The sequence below is a fragment of the Cavia porcellus genome, unplaced genomic scaffold (genome assembly GCF_034190915.1).
Source record: "Cavia porcellus strain 051 isolate PalLab524CR breed Dunkin Hartley unplaced genomic scaffold, mCavPor4.1 scaffold_14, whole genome shotgun sequence".
Classification (NCBI taxonomy): Eukaryota; Metazoa; Chordata; class Mammalia; order Rodentia; family Caviidae; genus Cavia; species Cavia porcellus.
Genome location: NW_026947497.1, coordinates 41,706,016 through 41,720,854, shown reverse-complemented (window position 1 = coordinate 41,720,854; position 14,839 = coordinate 41,706,016). Strand labels below are relative to the sequence as shown.

The 14,839-nt window shown below is 41.0% G+C and overlaps 1 protein-coding gene across 6 annotated transcripts in view; it reads right to left on the bottom strand.

The window, feature by feature from the left end:
* The window catches only part of Arhgap10 (Rho GTPase activating protein 10), a 272,424-nt gene that overhangs the window by 28,886 nt on the left and 228,699 nt on the right, over positions 1–14,839 (bottom strand). For all 6 annotated transcript variants that reach the window (XM_063224386.1, XM_063224384.1, XM_063224389.1 and 3 more), the window contains one exon: positions 251–410. In XM_063224386.1, coding sequence (XP_063080456.1) covers positions 251–410 — 160 coding nt within the window. The remainder of the gene's footprint in view (positions 1–250; positions 411–14,839) is intronic.

The window sequence follows — 14,839 nt, the reverse complement described above, 5'->3', positions numbered from 1 at the left end:
GGCCTTGAACTCATGGCAATCCTCCTGCCTCAGGCTCCCCAGGGCTGGGATTACAGGTGTGTAAACCTAAATATTTGAAGTACACAGATTCTTCCTTAGCCTATGGCCCTTTCTCCCTGGGGCAGCTACAGTGAATGCAGCATAAATAGTTCTAATGGCTTCAGGGCCCACTGGCCGAGTAAACATCAATCCCAAGGGGGTCACAGTTCTCTTTCCTCAGCACCAAACTGAACACAGCACAGCAACTTACGTAGTGGCTACCAAGTCCCCGCAGGTTCCTCCATCTGCCAGGAGGTGATTTCTGTCTGATGCAGGGAGCCCATGCACAGCTGCAGCGGTAGGAGATGGGGAAGAAAGTGAGTCCTGACTGCTGGTGGGGGTATCCTCCTTTGGAGAGTTAGGACCATCACCTAGACAGAAAAGAGGATCGACTGTCAAACAGACAAAACAGTAACTCTGCTAATAATTACAAGCCATCATTGACTAGTCAATCAAATTAGATTCCAAATTGCATTAACAATTCAACCCAAAAGCATTTGAGTGTCCTATGTTTGCAGGGTAGGGTGTGTGTGTGTGCGTACGCATGTATGCCTCAAAGATACTTATAGTAAGTCAGAGGCTGCTATAGTTTGGAGGTGAAAAGTCCCCCAAAAGCCCATGTGTTAAAGGCTTAGGTCCCAGTCCATGGTATTATTGGATAATGGTATCAACTTTAAGAGCTGGCATTTTGCTGGAGGTCTTGTGGTCTCTGAGGCTGTGCCTCAGAAGGGGACGGAGGGACTCAAGTCCCTTCCCTATCCTTTCACTCATTCCTAGGTAAGAGGAGAGCAGCTCCACCACACCATGATCTTTACCATGATGTGTGGCCTCACGCCCAAAGCAAAGCCCAAAAGCAAATCGGTCAAATGGTCATGAACTGAAGCCTGAAAAAGTGTGAGTCAAAACAAACTTTTGTCTCTATAAAGCTGATTCATCTCAAGTATTTGTTTTACTAAGGGAAAGCTAAGTAACATAACTAATACCTAAAGATGAAGGTTTTCCTCTACTATACAACATAATCATCAACGTCAGATCAAGCAGAAGAGAACACCTTCATGGAAGCCACAGTGATGTCCTAATCCTGAGGAATGTCGGCATGAATCCATGACAACAGGAGGACAGCCTGGAGCAGCACACCATCCCTGCAGACAGTCTCATCTCTCAGCTTCTCGCCACCTGCTGGTTCTTTCTCCAAGCCATTTTCAGTCAGCATTTTATGCATAATAAATTAAACAATTCTGAACAGTCCTTGCTCTTGAGCTGGTATCTTGGATTACAGTTTCTATTTGCCCAATTTATTAAAATCTCTCACTTAGAGAAACTTCCATTACTCTCTTGTCTGTTACTTTTTTCTCATTGCTGAAACCTATACCCAACACCCAAAATTAAAGGGGGAAAATGTATTAAGCACACAGTTTGTAGAGGTCTTAGTCCATCACTGGCTGGCCCCAAGGCAGGTTAGTATGGCAGAAGGGCATCCCAAAGGAGAAACACTTCATGGTGGGCAGAAGACAGCAAAGCAAGCAAGAGGCAAGACAAGCCTCTTTCTGTTCCTCATGCTGTATCCAGGGCTTAGGGCAGGATTAGGGCAGTATCAAACCAATCAGCAGACTGATTTACTAATCACCCACCCTTAATCCTAGCACGTGAATCAACAGAACATTCTAGATTCAGCCACCCCTGAAAACCCCCCACCAATGACTACATGAGGCTTTGGGGAAGGACATCTAGATTCAAACTATCAACACTTATGAACATCAAGTCTTGTAGTGACTGTACAAGATAAATTCAAACCAAAATAACAGGCATTTTCTATAGGATACATGATATATACATTTATGAAGGACCATTTTATGAAACAGGTTTAGCATCATTTGTACCTGAATGATGAGCTACAGTGGAAAACACAAAAGACAGAAGAGAGAGCTCTCACGAATAACTTTTTCCTTCAACTAGTCTTCTTGCTTCTACAATGAAACCCACCTGAACTGCACCTATCACAAGATGGGCTTGAAGTCGAATCCGTAGTTTGTAATCAACAAACACCCCCAGAGACAGCAAAGTTCTATGGAGAAGGTACTAACCTGACCTCATTCTGCAGGCAACAGGGTTAGAATAGTTGGTCAAAAAGTTGCTACAGAAACAAATGTTACTCAACAAGGAAGTCTTTGCGGGCAGCCACCAATACCTTCAGGCTGACTGAGCCCTCACGCTGCCTCAGCCCTGGACCCTAGGACCAAGTATGCACAGATGCCATGAGCAGCTAACAATACCCTCTCATAAAACTATCCTAGCTGGTTTTCAATTCTCCTGAAAGTAAAGCACCATCTTCAAAATCCAGGCTCTGATTAAGCCAGATCTTAAGATTGTAATACTAAAAACTGAAAGTAGACAATAAATTTTATTGATTCCTAATCCAGCTTAGACCTGAGAGACTGAGACCAAGCATGAGACAAAGAGAGAATATTTTAGAAATGGAGATTTAGAAAAGCTAGATTCTGAGAACTGGGAGTCAGAGATGGTATCCATGACAGAGGAAGTGGGGAAAGACACATGAAAGACTGTGTAGAAGATTTTAGACGAGAAGGGCTTTCTGAGCTCTTTTGGTCATAAGGGTATTGCAGGAAGATGGGGCAAGGTGTGGACTACCTGTGAGGGCTGAGTCTCTTTGTAGTCATACACTGCCCCTGTCCACAAATACACAGTCTAGAGTCCAGTTTCACTGCTCTTGCAGCAAAGTCATTTTTTTCTACAGCTCTTCACCACACACACATTTAGTAATGGGAGAAATTCAGACCCTAAAGAAGGTCCAATTTTCAGGCAAATGAACCACAACCCACTGATAGACCACAGCTATGATTCCTGTTGATTTGCTGTTTCTGGAATACAGTCCACTTTGGAACAATGATTGCTTTTTTGCTGTGCTTGGAGAACCCAAATCCATTCAGTTTTTTCTGCAAATGAGCCCAGGGGAAGCAAGGCTTGAGGCTCCAGCATTCCCATGTCTTACTGGTACCTTTTAATCATCATAAGCAACCACTTCCTACAAAATTAAGACGTTTCAATGTGACCCTCAATAATGATTTGCATTATAGCTGTCAATCTGGGGCTTGGCTGGAGGTAGCACAGCCTCATGGGTTCTGGGACAGAGCAGGATCCTCTCAACAGTGAGTCAGTCCCATGCAAGTGGCTCTGGGCTTTAAGGATGCATCATCTTGACCTTCAGTTTGCCTGGGCCACACCCCCTAGCTGCAGGGTAGGGCTTGCCAGGGAGTCAGAGCAGCTTATTCCCTGACTCATTCCCACCAGGAGGAAGATGTCAATAGAAAGTAAGTTTGGGGCCCTGCAGACCAAAGGTTTAATGTTACTTTCAAACAATACCAGGGACCTATTTTACAGCCAGAAACAGTAGCTCATTTCCGGTGTCTAATCCTCGCTCCGAGCACACTGACACAGCACAATCATTCAACATATTGACTCACATTCTATTAAGAGAATTCTCCACTCCTTCTATCATACAGTGGCAATCTGAACCCTCCAGTGAAAGTAATATTGGGGGAAGGGGCTCTGTTTTCACAGACTGGCCAAATGATGAGATACCTCCCTCTACTTTCCAAGGGCACAAAACTCCTTCTCCTCCTTCACTGTTCAGGGGAAGTGAATCACCGAATTCAAGAAAGGAAGAGGGTCACAAACATGTACATAAACATTACTTGTGAGCAATTCTGAAATTTCCCCAAAAATCAAAGTACCACTTTTTAATTAGTATAATCCTAAGAAAGCTTTTGCCAATTTCTCTGACAAACATGAAAAGTACTATACAACTTCCACTTGACAGACACCCTTGTGGGCTCTCGCCCGTCATTTCAGTGGTCAGTTCCCTAGAGCAGGTGTCACCCTTTAATTGGCATCTAGAAGGACCTCACATGTGAGTAAAAGAGAAAAACAGCAGTGAAGGACTTTCCCTAGGAGGAAACCCCAAGATGAAAAACTCATCACAAGATGATCCACTACCACAGGGAAGAGAAAGCAATGATGTCCTCACCACGTAAGCTTAATTCTCACCTCTCCATACAGCACCTGCCCAGCTACCTTCCGTGCCCTTCTCTCCTCTCTCTCAGTATCAGCAGCCCTCAGCTGTCAGTTTCACAGTGGCACAACAGTTTCACAGCTTCACAGTTTCTGAGGGTGCCCTTTGTCAACCCTTTAAGAGCACCGTGCTCTGCCAGCCAAAAAGACCACCTCAGGAATCCAGTGGCCCCTGCCACAAGAAATGTCATGAATACGGGAAGTCACTATTCCTGAAACAGAGAAGAAGAACTAAAATCTCAGTGTCCTCGCAAAATCGGCAAGCAGCTTCTCATCTTCTCCTTTCCCTGGCACAAGGGTTTCTCACCTTCTTTTTTCACTCAGCTCGCATTTCCTGAGCTTCTGTTTATGGACTCAGCCCACCATGAATAATACTGAGTCACAACGGGAAACCATCAGTCCCTGACCCAAAGGTGCCCAGTGACAGGAAAAGATGAGCAGGCAAACACAGCATTGGTTAGAATGTGTGGATCTCAAGGAGGCTGCAAATTCAGCAAAATGAGTTTCCAAACCTGCCTGGCGGAGAGGTGAGGACATATGGGAATCAAGCAACAGATATAGGGAGAAATGACAACTCGACTTTCAAGGAGGGAGACTCTGGTAGGGAAGATATCAAAGTTGAAAGATCAAACAGGAAGGAACATGGCAGTTTTCAGAGGTCCAAGTAGTTAGGATTGGTTGGAGGACAGGCTCAGAGGAAGGAAGCGGGTATACAAAGAAGCGTAAGGAGCTTCAGTTACAGGCCAGGGCTTAGGAATTTATTCTGCAGACACTGAGAAGCTACTGCACAGATCAAGCAGGGAATGATATGATCACAGAGTGGGTTTGAGAGCTATTCAGACATAACAGTTCAAAGAGTTTTGGCCCAGACAGGACACTGTAGCCGGTAAAGCCAAGGGGCTCTATCTTCCCCACCCCTAGGAATCTACCTCTGGAGCCAAACTAGTGTCAATGGGCTACCTGTGCATCCCTAATGCCCCCTCAGGCACCACCCCTAACCTAAGCTACATATAGGCCTCCACTCCACGTGTTCCATGGAGAGATCACCAACCCCAGGGCGGAGATGCCACGCCCCGGGGGATGGGGGTGTCTCTCCCACATTCTCAAAAAAAGGTCATTTATATTTCATACTTTTTATCTTTTCAGCCACTGCTGGTCCCCCACAGTTCTATCAACAGTCATTACATACTGATGGGTGCAAAAGAGAAACAGGGAGTTTCCCAAGTTCTCAGCAAATGTGGACAAAAGGACTTGCCAGAGGACATGCCTTTCAGGACAGCTCTGAAAGAACTGCTCAACACAACTGCTCATAGGCACAAGGTTCCGTGTTTCCCTTCCATTTCATTCACTTTTGTTTGTTTCCCTCTTCAATATATTTCCTAACAGTTAAGGAGTCAGTAACTGCTGCCTCTGCATCATTTCCTAGCTATTCTTCCACGTAGCCTGAAAGGTTAGAAAGACATAAAAGCACAGAAGGCTTCTGCTGTTCTTCAGTAACTGCGGGAATGGACTGTCCCCACACAGGGGAGGATATTCCGCGTTCCTGATTCCTGGCTTATGTGTCAGCAGAATCAAGGAAGAAATGGAGAAGACAACAGAAAAGAGAAAAGAAAAAAAGCACGAGAAGAGCAGATCTTTGTCCATGCATCTGTTGATAGACACACACGCCATTTCCAAGATTTACCTATTATAAGTTGTGCTGTTGCAAACATAGGTGTGCACATACCCCTGCGATATGATGCTTTAACTCTGCTAGCAAGATACCTAAAAGGGGGTATCTGGGTCAAAGGAAATTTCTAGTTTTAGTTATTTTGAGGGCACATGCATTTAAATATTGCATGGTTTGTCTTATATGGGAAAAATATACAGAGAGAACTAGAAAACAGAAAAATAGGAAGGAGGATGAAGTTTAATTCCTCAATTTATCTGTTCTGTTGTTTCGGAAACATTTTAATACATATACTAATTTGCTTCATTTATATTACCAGTTTCTCTTTGTTCATTGAAAAGAAAGTTTTGTGCTTTTGTTTGTTTCTTCTTTTAAGAGAATCTTGTTATCTATGGCTTGTACTCTGAGTATCATAGTGGCCATTCTTTTAATGACACACACGGTATTATATTGTTATTCTGATTATTTTGTTATGAATCATTTAATTTTCATAGAAGAGTGATTTTTACATTTTCTTTACTAATATCTACTTATATTACATTAAAATGAATGATCAGAAGAGATCCGGTGTATTAGTTGAATTTAATATCAGCGAAGCTTGCAGTGATGCATTTAGTTAGCTGGGAGACAGCTGCAGGCTGCCACTGAGGGCTCAGTGTCAAGCCAAAATCATCTCAGATGCTTCTAATTATCAAATAGTTAATCACTAGGATCAAAGAAAGATTCACTAAAAACAAAGGAACTGCACTTGTAATAGCATAGTAACACTTTTCTACAAAGGCCAGCCAGGAAATTTCCAGCCAAGATGCCAATGAAATTGTAAGTGGAATTGTACCTCCTCTCCTATATATGCCAAGCAACACCAAAATCATAACATTTTAAAAATAAAAAGATATGCATGCACCCAAAAAATTGTTCTATATATCTGTGCAACAAAAACAAGAAACATTAAGAGACAGCAGAAAGCTAAAAGCTCAAAGATTCATTTAACCCAACAGAACCAGCCAGCTACTATATAATCCTGTGGGTCTCAAGCCTGGGGCTGCAGAGCTAGAATTTTCTCCCTTAGTAGAAGGAGGGGCTGAGAGAAGCTTCACAAAGTAAATGGAGGCCAAAAAATCTATGATTAAATGCCTTATATTCCCAGGATTTGACGTTCCTACTCCTTTATCCCTGGGACAAGAGTTATGAATCTGTACTCGTAAGAAGTGGTTCTCAGCCAAACACCTAGAGGTAACCAGTAGAAAAGGAAAAACAAAACAAGGGAGGGAGGGAGGGAGGGGAACATGAGAATCCAACCTCGTATAACCACATACACGCATGCGTGCACACGCGCATGTGCACACATGCACACACACACACAGAACTTCCACAATGCACTGGCAGACAAAACCTTTTAAGAACAAAAAGAAAACTAAGTCAGAAAATTCAAATAAGAAAATGTAGATAGGTCACTGGAGAAGATGGCGGACAGATAACAACAGCTACAGAGGCTCTCTGAGATAGCCAACTTAGATTCAAGGAATGGTGCAGTGTGGGGAGTCCTAAGCAGAGGCAGATATACCCTGCCGACGCAGGAACCAACTAAGCTGAGAGAAGACAATTGGAAATGCAATCCCAGTGCTATGACTGGAACAGCTAAAGTCTCAGTGCCGAAACTGGAACCCGCAGCTTGAATACCCTGCCGCTGCCACGCCTGAATTGGCACAACTGAGATAGCCTTCTAGTTTCAAACTCACTAGAGACGCAAACACTCTGAGAGTGGGAATCGGCAAACCGAATTGAGAGCAGAACTGGTGGAGAACCCTGCATCAACTTTCAGTGAGTAAGAGGAACAGGGACCTTTCCATAGACAAAGAGGCTCCAACAGAGGACATTCTGGGACCGGGCAGACTGGCCAGATCAGGACGCTGCAGGGACTTCAGTCACATACTCCCCTCTCAAGAGGGATTGGTGGGGTGTGCTAGACCTGGGTGATGCCATGGCCCAATAGGCTAGCCCAAACCAGGTCCCTGCACCTGGCAGTGCATCCTAATGCAGTGAAGACTTCAGCAGGTTGACCTGGAGGGGCGGGCCCATGACAGGCTGCCTGGGTCTGTATCTCCTATACACTGCAGTGGGCAGGACCACCTAGTCTGCTCGCCTCAGACAAACTGAAACTGACAAAGAAAGAAACTGGGCCTCCTATACATGCCTGTATGGAAGGAACAAAAAATATGAGAAAAGGAGGCAACCAGAAAGGGTCCTCAGTCCCCCATCCTAAGAACACTGATCCAGGAAAGGTAAATGCAAAGGAGAATGAGAACAGAAAACATGCAATATCAGGCAATATCAAGCATGGCACCAATAGACATAAAGCAGTATCTTCAGGACCTCATAGATGAGTTCAAAAGTGAAGTATTTAACCAAGCAAAGTAAGACAAAAGTGAAATAGTTAAAGAAATGCTAAGCACCTCCCAAGAAAAAACAGATGGTAGAATGGAAGAACAAAAAAAGGGGGGAGAATTGTTTGATGGAGAAAACATAGAATGCATGAAGCAGGTTCAAAGAGATTACCAGGAAACTAAAAACTCTATTGAAAGCTGGCATAACAGCTTGAAAAAAAACAGCAGAAGATATAACTAATAGTGTATCAGGAATTCAAACCCTTATTACTCGCACCACTCTACTTGGTTGGAACTTGTTCCATCCTAGTTTGTATACAAGCACTGGATCTGAGGGCACAAACAGCTGTCCCGAAGATATCAGGACATAGCACAGTAGTCATCTTTAATTTCCTATTAATTCAATCAGGATCCCTGTATGACTTATACTGTTGTATCATGACTGATCTTAGTTAAATCTGACTTGTTTGAATATTGCTTATTATTGATAGATTTTATTCAAAACTGTTAGGTTGCTGGTATCAAGTTGGGGAGTATAGACAACTATACTGAAAATGACAATGACTCACCATGATATCCATTCTGATTTGATTACTGTTTTTGTAGCTCTACACTATCTACAAAGTTGTATTTCTGTTAATTCTGTTATGAACTGATATGTTCAACTATACTTTATCTGATGATATAGCCAATTATTCAGTTGATGATAACAAGAAACAGCACAGTGACCATGGTAGAACTCCTTATATAGCAGTTTTATATGTCTTTTTAGTTTTATGTGTCTATAGGAATATGTTTAGTTCTGTCTGAATATGCTATGTTCTGTTTCTCCCTCTAATATAGAAAGGATAGAAATACATGTTAAGACTCATGCTTGCATAAAACCTATAAACAGTTTATGAGAACTGATCTTATGACACATGATGAAATGAACAAATACTTTGAAGGAAAGAAAGGGGCACTGCAGTACCCAGTGCCGATTCCGGAGTGTTATGATGTGAAATCCAACAATATTATTAATCTTTGTTCAGAAGGATTTTAATCTAATAAGTTTTGTTAGGTCTCAACGCAAACAAAGATATGGAGAAATGCGTACATGTTTAAGTGTATAGGATTGATAGCCTTATTACTTAGTTTTTGTTGAACAGGTGAACAGAATTGTTTGCAGTCTCCCTGGTTGAATTCCCATTTATATGTTCCACTTTTGTATCTTGAACAACTATTTGTAGGGGGACAATATGTATACATCAACTAGTGATTTATTACTGTTTATTTCTTTTCTTTGAAAGTATGTACTATTTCTGCTCATTTTCTATTTTGTTTTATCTTTCTTTAAATAAAAAAAAATGTAGATAGAGGGAGGTGTTTAAAAAAAGAAAAAGTAAACTTCAATGCCCAGTGATCCACTTATAGAATGCCCACAACAATGGAACATAATAAAACATGTTCTCTTTGAATTCTTGTTCCTTGAATCTTTCTTGGTAACATACATAAATTTCATGAAAAACTCAAAGAATTTCAATCTGGTATAATGAATTAAAATGTGTTAGATGTATCATGTATGTACCACCAACGTGTATGCACAGAAAATTTAGAAATTTGGAGATGTATAATATGGAGCATAGAAGTAGAATTGCCAATATCCAGTCTCTAGAAGAAACAAACTGAAGGGAATAAATGTTCAAAGAAATACTGAGCTATTTCTTAAAAATAAAGAAATTTCAAAACACAAATCTAAATGGCTTAGGCCATTTTTCTTCTCAAAAAAGAGAAGAAAATTCTATACATAAAATATTACCATGAAATATATGAATCTCAAATACAAAGAAAAAACAAAAAATTATATATAAAGAGATCATATTAAAAAATAATTATAGAGACATCAGAGTTGTCAACAGCAAAACTAAATACAATAAAATAGAAGTAATTTTAAAGTATTAAAAGAATTCTGAGTAGAAAGCTGTATATTTAAGATGTCAAATTGTCATTCAAATGTGAGGACCTAATAAAAATATTATCAGACATAATTCCCAAAAGTCTGCCATCCAACGAATTATACTGGTAATGAGCAAAGAGAAATTACTCAAGACTTCAGTAAAAGAAGCAACACAGTATATTTAACTATCTTGATAATGTCTATTACTGCCTATAAAAAGAAAATGAAGAAAAGGAAAAGGAGGAAAAATGCAGAACCAAAATTCTAGAAAAATACCAACATGGGGACAGGGACTAGGCAAGAGGAGTTGAAAATCTACTCAGTTGGGTCTCACTGAAGGTAAAGGGAAAAGTATACATAAATAAAAAAAGAACTCAACAGCCAGATGTGGTGGCCCACTCCCAGCACTCAAGAGGCTGAACAGGAGGATGGTCAGGAGTTCAAGGCCAGCCTTTTGTTTGTCTCAAGCAAACAGAAAACAAAACAAAACAAACAAAACAGAAAAGAATTGAAAAGATAAAGATTCTGCCCCCAAAATAGCAACAATCACTTTAGAAACAGAGAATATACATCATTCTTTTGGAAACAACAGAACATTAGTTTAAAAAAAAAAGAAATAGGGAATAAAAATATCAAAATTAAAGTATGAAATGACAAAAATCTTAACAATAGTACTCACAATATATAAAATGGATTAATCCTGCCAATTAAAAGATTCTGACTCTTCCAGTGCATTTCTTAAATCCTACAATATGTTGACTAAGAAACATGCTTAAAGGAAGCAAAGGTTGAAAACTAAAAGATGGAAACAGGCAAATATGAGCCAGTGGCAAGGCGGTGATCTCAGTAAATCACAAAAGGTCATGTTAAACAGGTAAAGTGACAAGACGGTGCAATAAGGTAAACCCCTGATGATACAGCTGCACGCGACAAATGACATGCATGGAAAAACAGAAAACTCAAGATACTGTAAGTGGAGAACTTAATGTGCTCCTTTGACACTGATGGCAGGCAAGAAAATAAAAGGAATGGGGATGTATATGTAACCAACAACACAGAGCCCATCCACAGGTTTTTTCCACACACACACACACACACACACACACACACACACACACACACACACACGGGCACGCATGGGCACACACACTCCCAAGAAAGGATAGATCCTCTTTTAGTATCGCAAAGAATATTTTTGCAGGAAGGCTACAAAGTCATCAAATTCCAAACAAAAAATATTAAGTAAATTCTCTTTTCAGACCAGAATTACAGAACAATCAGCAGTTAATACATAAAGGATACATTTTGCAGTTTCCGTATGCTAGTGAACTATAGCTAGAAAATCATAAGGGCTGGGGATTTAGCTCAGTGGCATAAGTGCCTGCCTTGCTAGCAGGCAGTTGTGAGTTCGATCCCCCGGTACCAATTAAAAAAAAAAAAAAAAAAAAGAAGGAAAGAAAATCATACTGGAAATTAAATACTTTGAACTCAATGATAATTCAAAATATGATTTCGTATTAAAATTTGTAAAGGTATACCAAAAAAATCAGTTTTATAGCTTTAAATCATCGGAAAACAAGAAAGACTCAGAACATCTTTTGCCATATTTAAACAGACAATCTTCCAACTTTTACAGTCAAACCAGAATCGTGACTGTTTATTCAATGTAAAATCAATGTGAAGCCTCAATAAAGGCAGAATTTACTGAAATATCTTGCTGTCTTTTTTACATTGGTGTACTCATCCCACAGGGATTACTAATAATACACACAGCTAACCCCATAAAGTATAAAGCTAATATTGTTAACTATTATTTTTATTATTTATTAGCATGCAAAGCTTGTTTAGGGAAAAAAAAATGTCCCCAAAGTCATCATGGAAACTGAAAAGAAAATCTGATCTGGCATATAACACTGACTCTAAATACACAAATAAATCACCAAGCTAAAAACACCTAGCTTATTTTTGAGGGCAGCCTCAAGCAAAATTAGACAGATTTTTCTCAGCAGGGGGCGAGCAAGAGCATTGTGGCTGGTCTGTGCTCCCTGCCCCAAGGGCAGGACCCATTCACCTGTCCTCCTGCATTTCCGGTTGTTCACCCAGTGACAGCGAGAAGAAACCTGTAATTGTTTGTCTCGCCTGCTTCTTTGCCCAACTGATACGTGTGTTCTAAGGCTGCGTCACCCAAGGAAGGCTAAAGCATCGAAAATCTAGGCTTTGTCTCCATGTTGAACAGAGTTCAAGAAGATGCAGAAGAAAAGACTTCCTCAACGACAAACGTCTCTGCACAAACATCCCACATAGAGCAGACATCTCTGAGAATAAAGTCCAGGGAGAAACAGGGAGCGGCTTCGGAAATGCTGCAGCAGAAGGAGAACTCATTTTGTGGGGTTAACTTGTTTCAAACTGTTTAAGTCTGATTCAAATATAACCTTTGAACTAGGTAGTAGACAGTCATGCTCTCATTTCAACCACATGGCAGACACTATGACCTCAATAAAGTCTTTCTACAGTCACCTTCATCCTCACGGTACTCAAGACGTGCAGAGCACTGAAAAGAAGAAGGGCACTTATTCATTATCAGGAACAGAACTACCAAGCTCATTCCAGATACACCCTGGCACAATTCCCTCTTTGCTAAAATAAGGTCTGGGTTGTTAAATTTCATCACATCAAAAACTGACAATGACCATTTTGACCTAAACCCCTGGTCAAAATGCCACTGGACCTGATGTTGTAAACAAAAGCTAATGCTAAAAAGCAGATGTGGAGGTGACCCACACAAATAAAGTGAAACCTGTGCGATGGAACTGGTGACAAGCTTCCACTGACTTTATAAATGGGATGGGGATCCAAAACTGGATTTTAAGACTGATACAGACCAAAGGAAACACCTAGAATGCATGGTTTCATGGGGAGCACGGGGGGAGAGCAGGGCCAGCAACACTGCTCTGCAGTGTTGTTCCCACTGCACAAGCATTTGGTCTCAGAGACTCACAGGGAATGAAACATGTCCAGCTTCTCACACTGGGCCAATCAGAACAGTGACCCACCTCATTTGGCATTCTGCTTTGCAACAAGGACATCCAAGGATGTTCTACTTGTCTACAGCCTTATTTTTCCTACCCAAGTCTTGGATGAGCACGGTAAGTTTGCTGGTTTTTAAACTACAAGGTGAAACTACTGAGAAACATTCAAGACTTCCAGTTCTGAATCGAGGAACATGATCTCCAGGACAGCTTCCATATTATAACTTGCTACTGTGCCACAGGCAAGATTACAGTTCCGCCCAGTATTTTCCTTTGCACCTTGTTTTTAGCACTGGGACTCCCATAATTACTGACCTTCAGATAGCAAGACAGCCAAATACTCAAACTTACTATGACACTGAGAAAAAAGGGACATGAAATTGCCCATACAACACCAAAGAACAATCTCTTTTTCCTGGCTGGATTAGCTAGGCTTGATTTCCTCTAAATAATCCACTTGTTGGTTGCAGAACCAAAGACTTACTCTTTCACAACTTGCTGAGGTGCTTGGCTGGACCAGAACATCTGGCCTCCTCTAACTAGAAGATCCATTACCCAAATAGCACGACCAGTGGACAGCAGAGCCGCCTGTAAGCAGCATTATGTCAAACCCAAACCTAACCAATGCCCAGACAGCCAAAGAAAACCTGGTACTCCTCCTACACCCTTCATAGATTAGTTAATAATTGGATTAAAATGGCCACAGACCTCAGCCAATGTTCTTTATCAAACATGACCAACACAGCAGCCAGCACAGGTAAGAGCCATACAAAGAAAGAGTCACAAGTAGGACAAAAACAAACAGATGCTATACAGAATTTGCAGGCCAGATATTGATTCTCATCTCCTCAAAATCTAAACCAGAGAATGACACTGTATTTTGTTATATGGTGTTATAAAGTTTCCCTTAGCTAGCACAGAATATAGTACATTCAAACACCGCACACCATGTACACACAAACACACACACACACACACACATCCTTAATTAAATGAACTTTTAAAATACAGGTTAGGAAAATCAAAGTTTGACTTTAAAATTAAACTTCCAAAATTGCAAATATTTTGGATATCTTTAAAAAGCAAATATAACTACATCACTCAAAAGAAATTCTTTTCTGTCCATACAGCACCATGTAGAAAAGAATGACCATTGCAAAATACAGTTCATATCCTTTGGTTAGAAAATGTTCCTCAGGTCTCACATTAGGAAAGACATGGGAGAGGGAGGCAGTAGCCCTGCCAAGAGCCCGTGGAAGAAAGCAAACTAAGGTGCTTGTCAGTGGGAGGTGCCAAGCAGAAGGGAGGTTCCTTGCAACCCACTTAACCCATTCTCAGTTACCCTGCAAGTTTAATGTCAACCCACATCGGGGACAGGATGCCCGCATTCCCTTTACTTCATTTTGCCCTCATGAAAAAAGGCAAACAAAAATGGGAACCACAATGAAGCCACATAACATACAGATCACTGAAAGTAGAGAGCTACGAACGATTCACTGGGGTGGTACAGTTTCTTTACTGTAAATCTACAAAAGGAAATCAAGGAAACAGCCTCTTCTACCCTCCAATCCCCAGAGCACAGAACTAGAGAGAGGTCTGTATCCTCCTATACACGGAATTTAAACAAGGCAACTCCTGAACTATAAATCGAAATGTCACATTAAGGCGTGAAAAGATGAAATGACACTGCCAT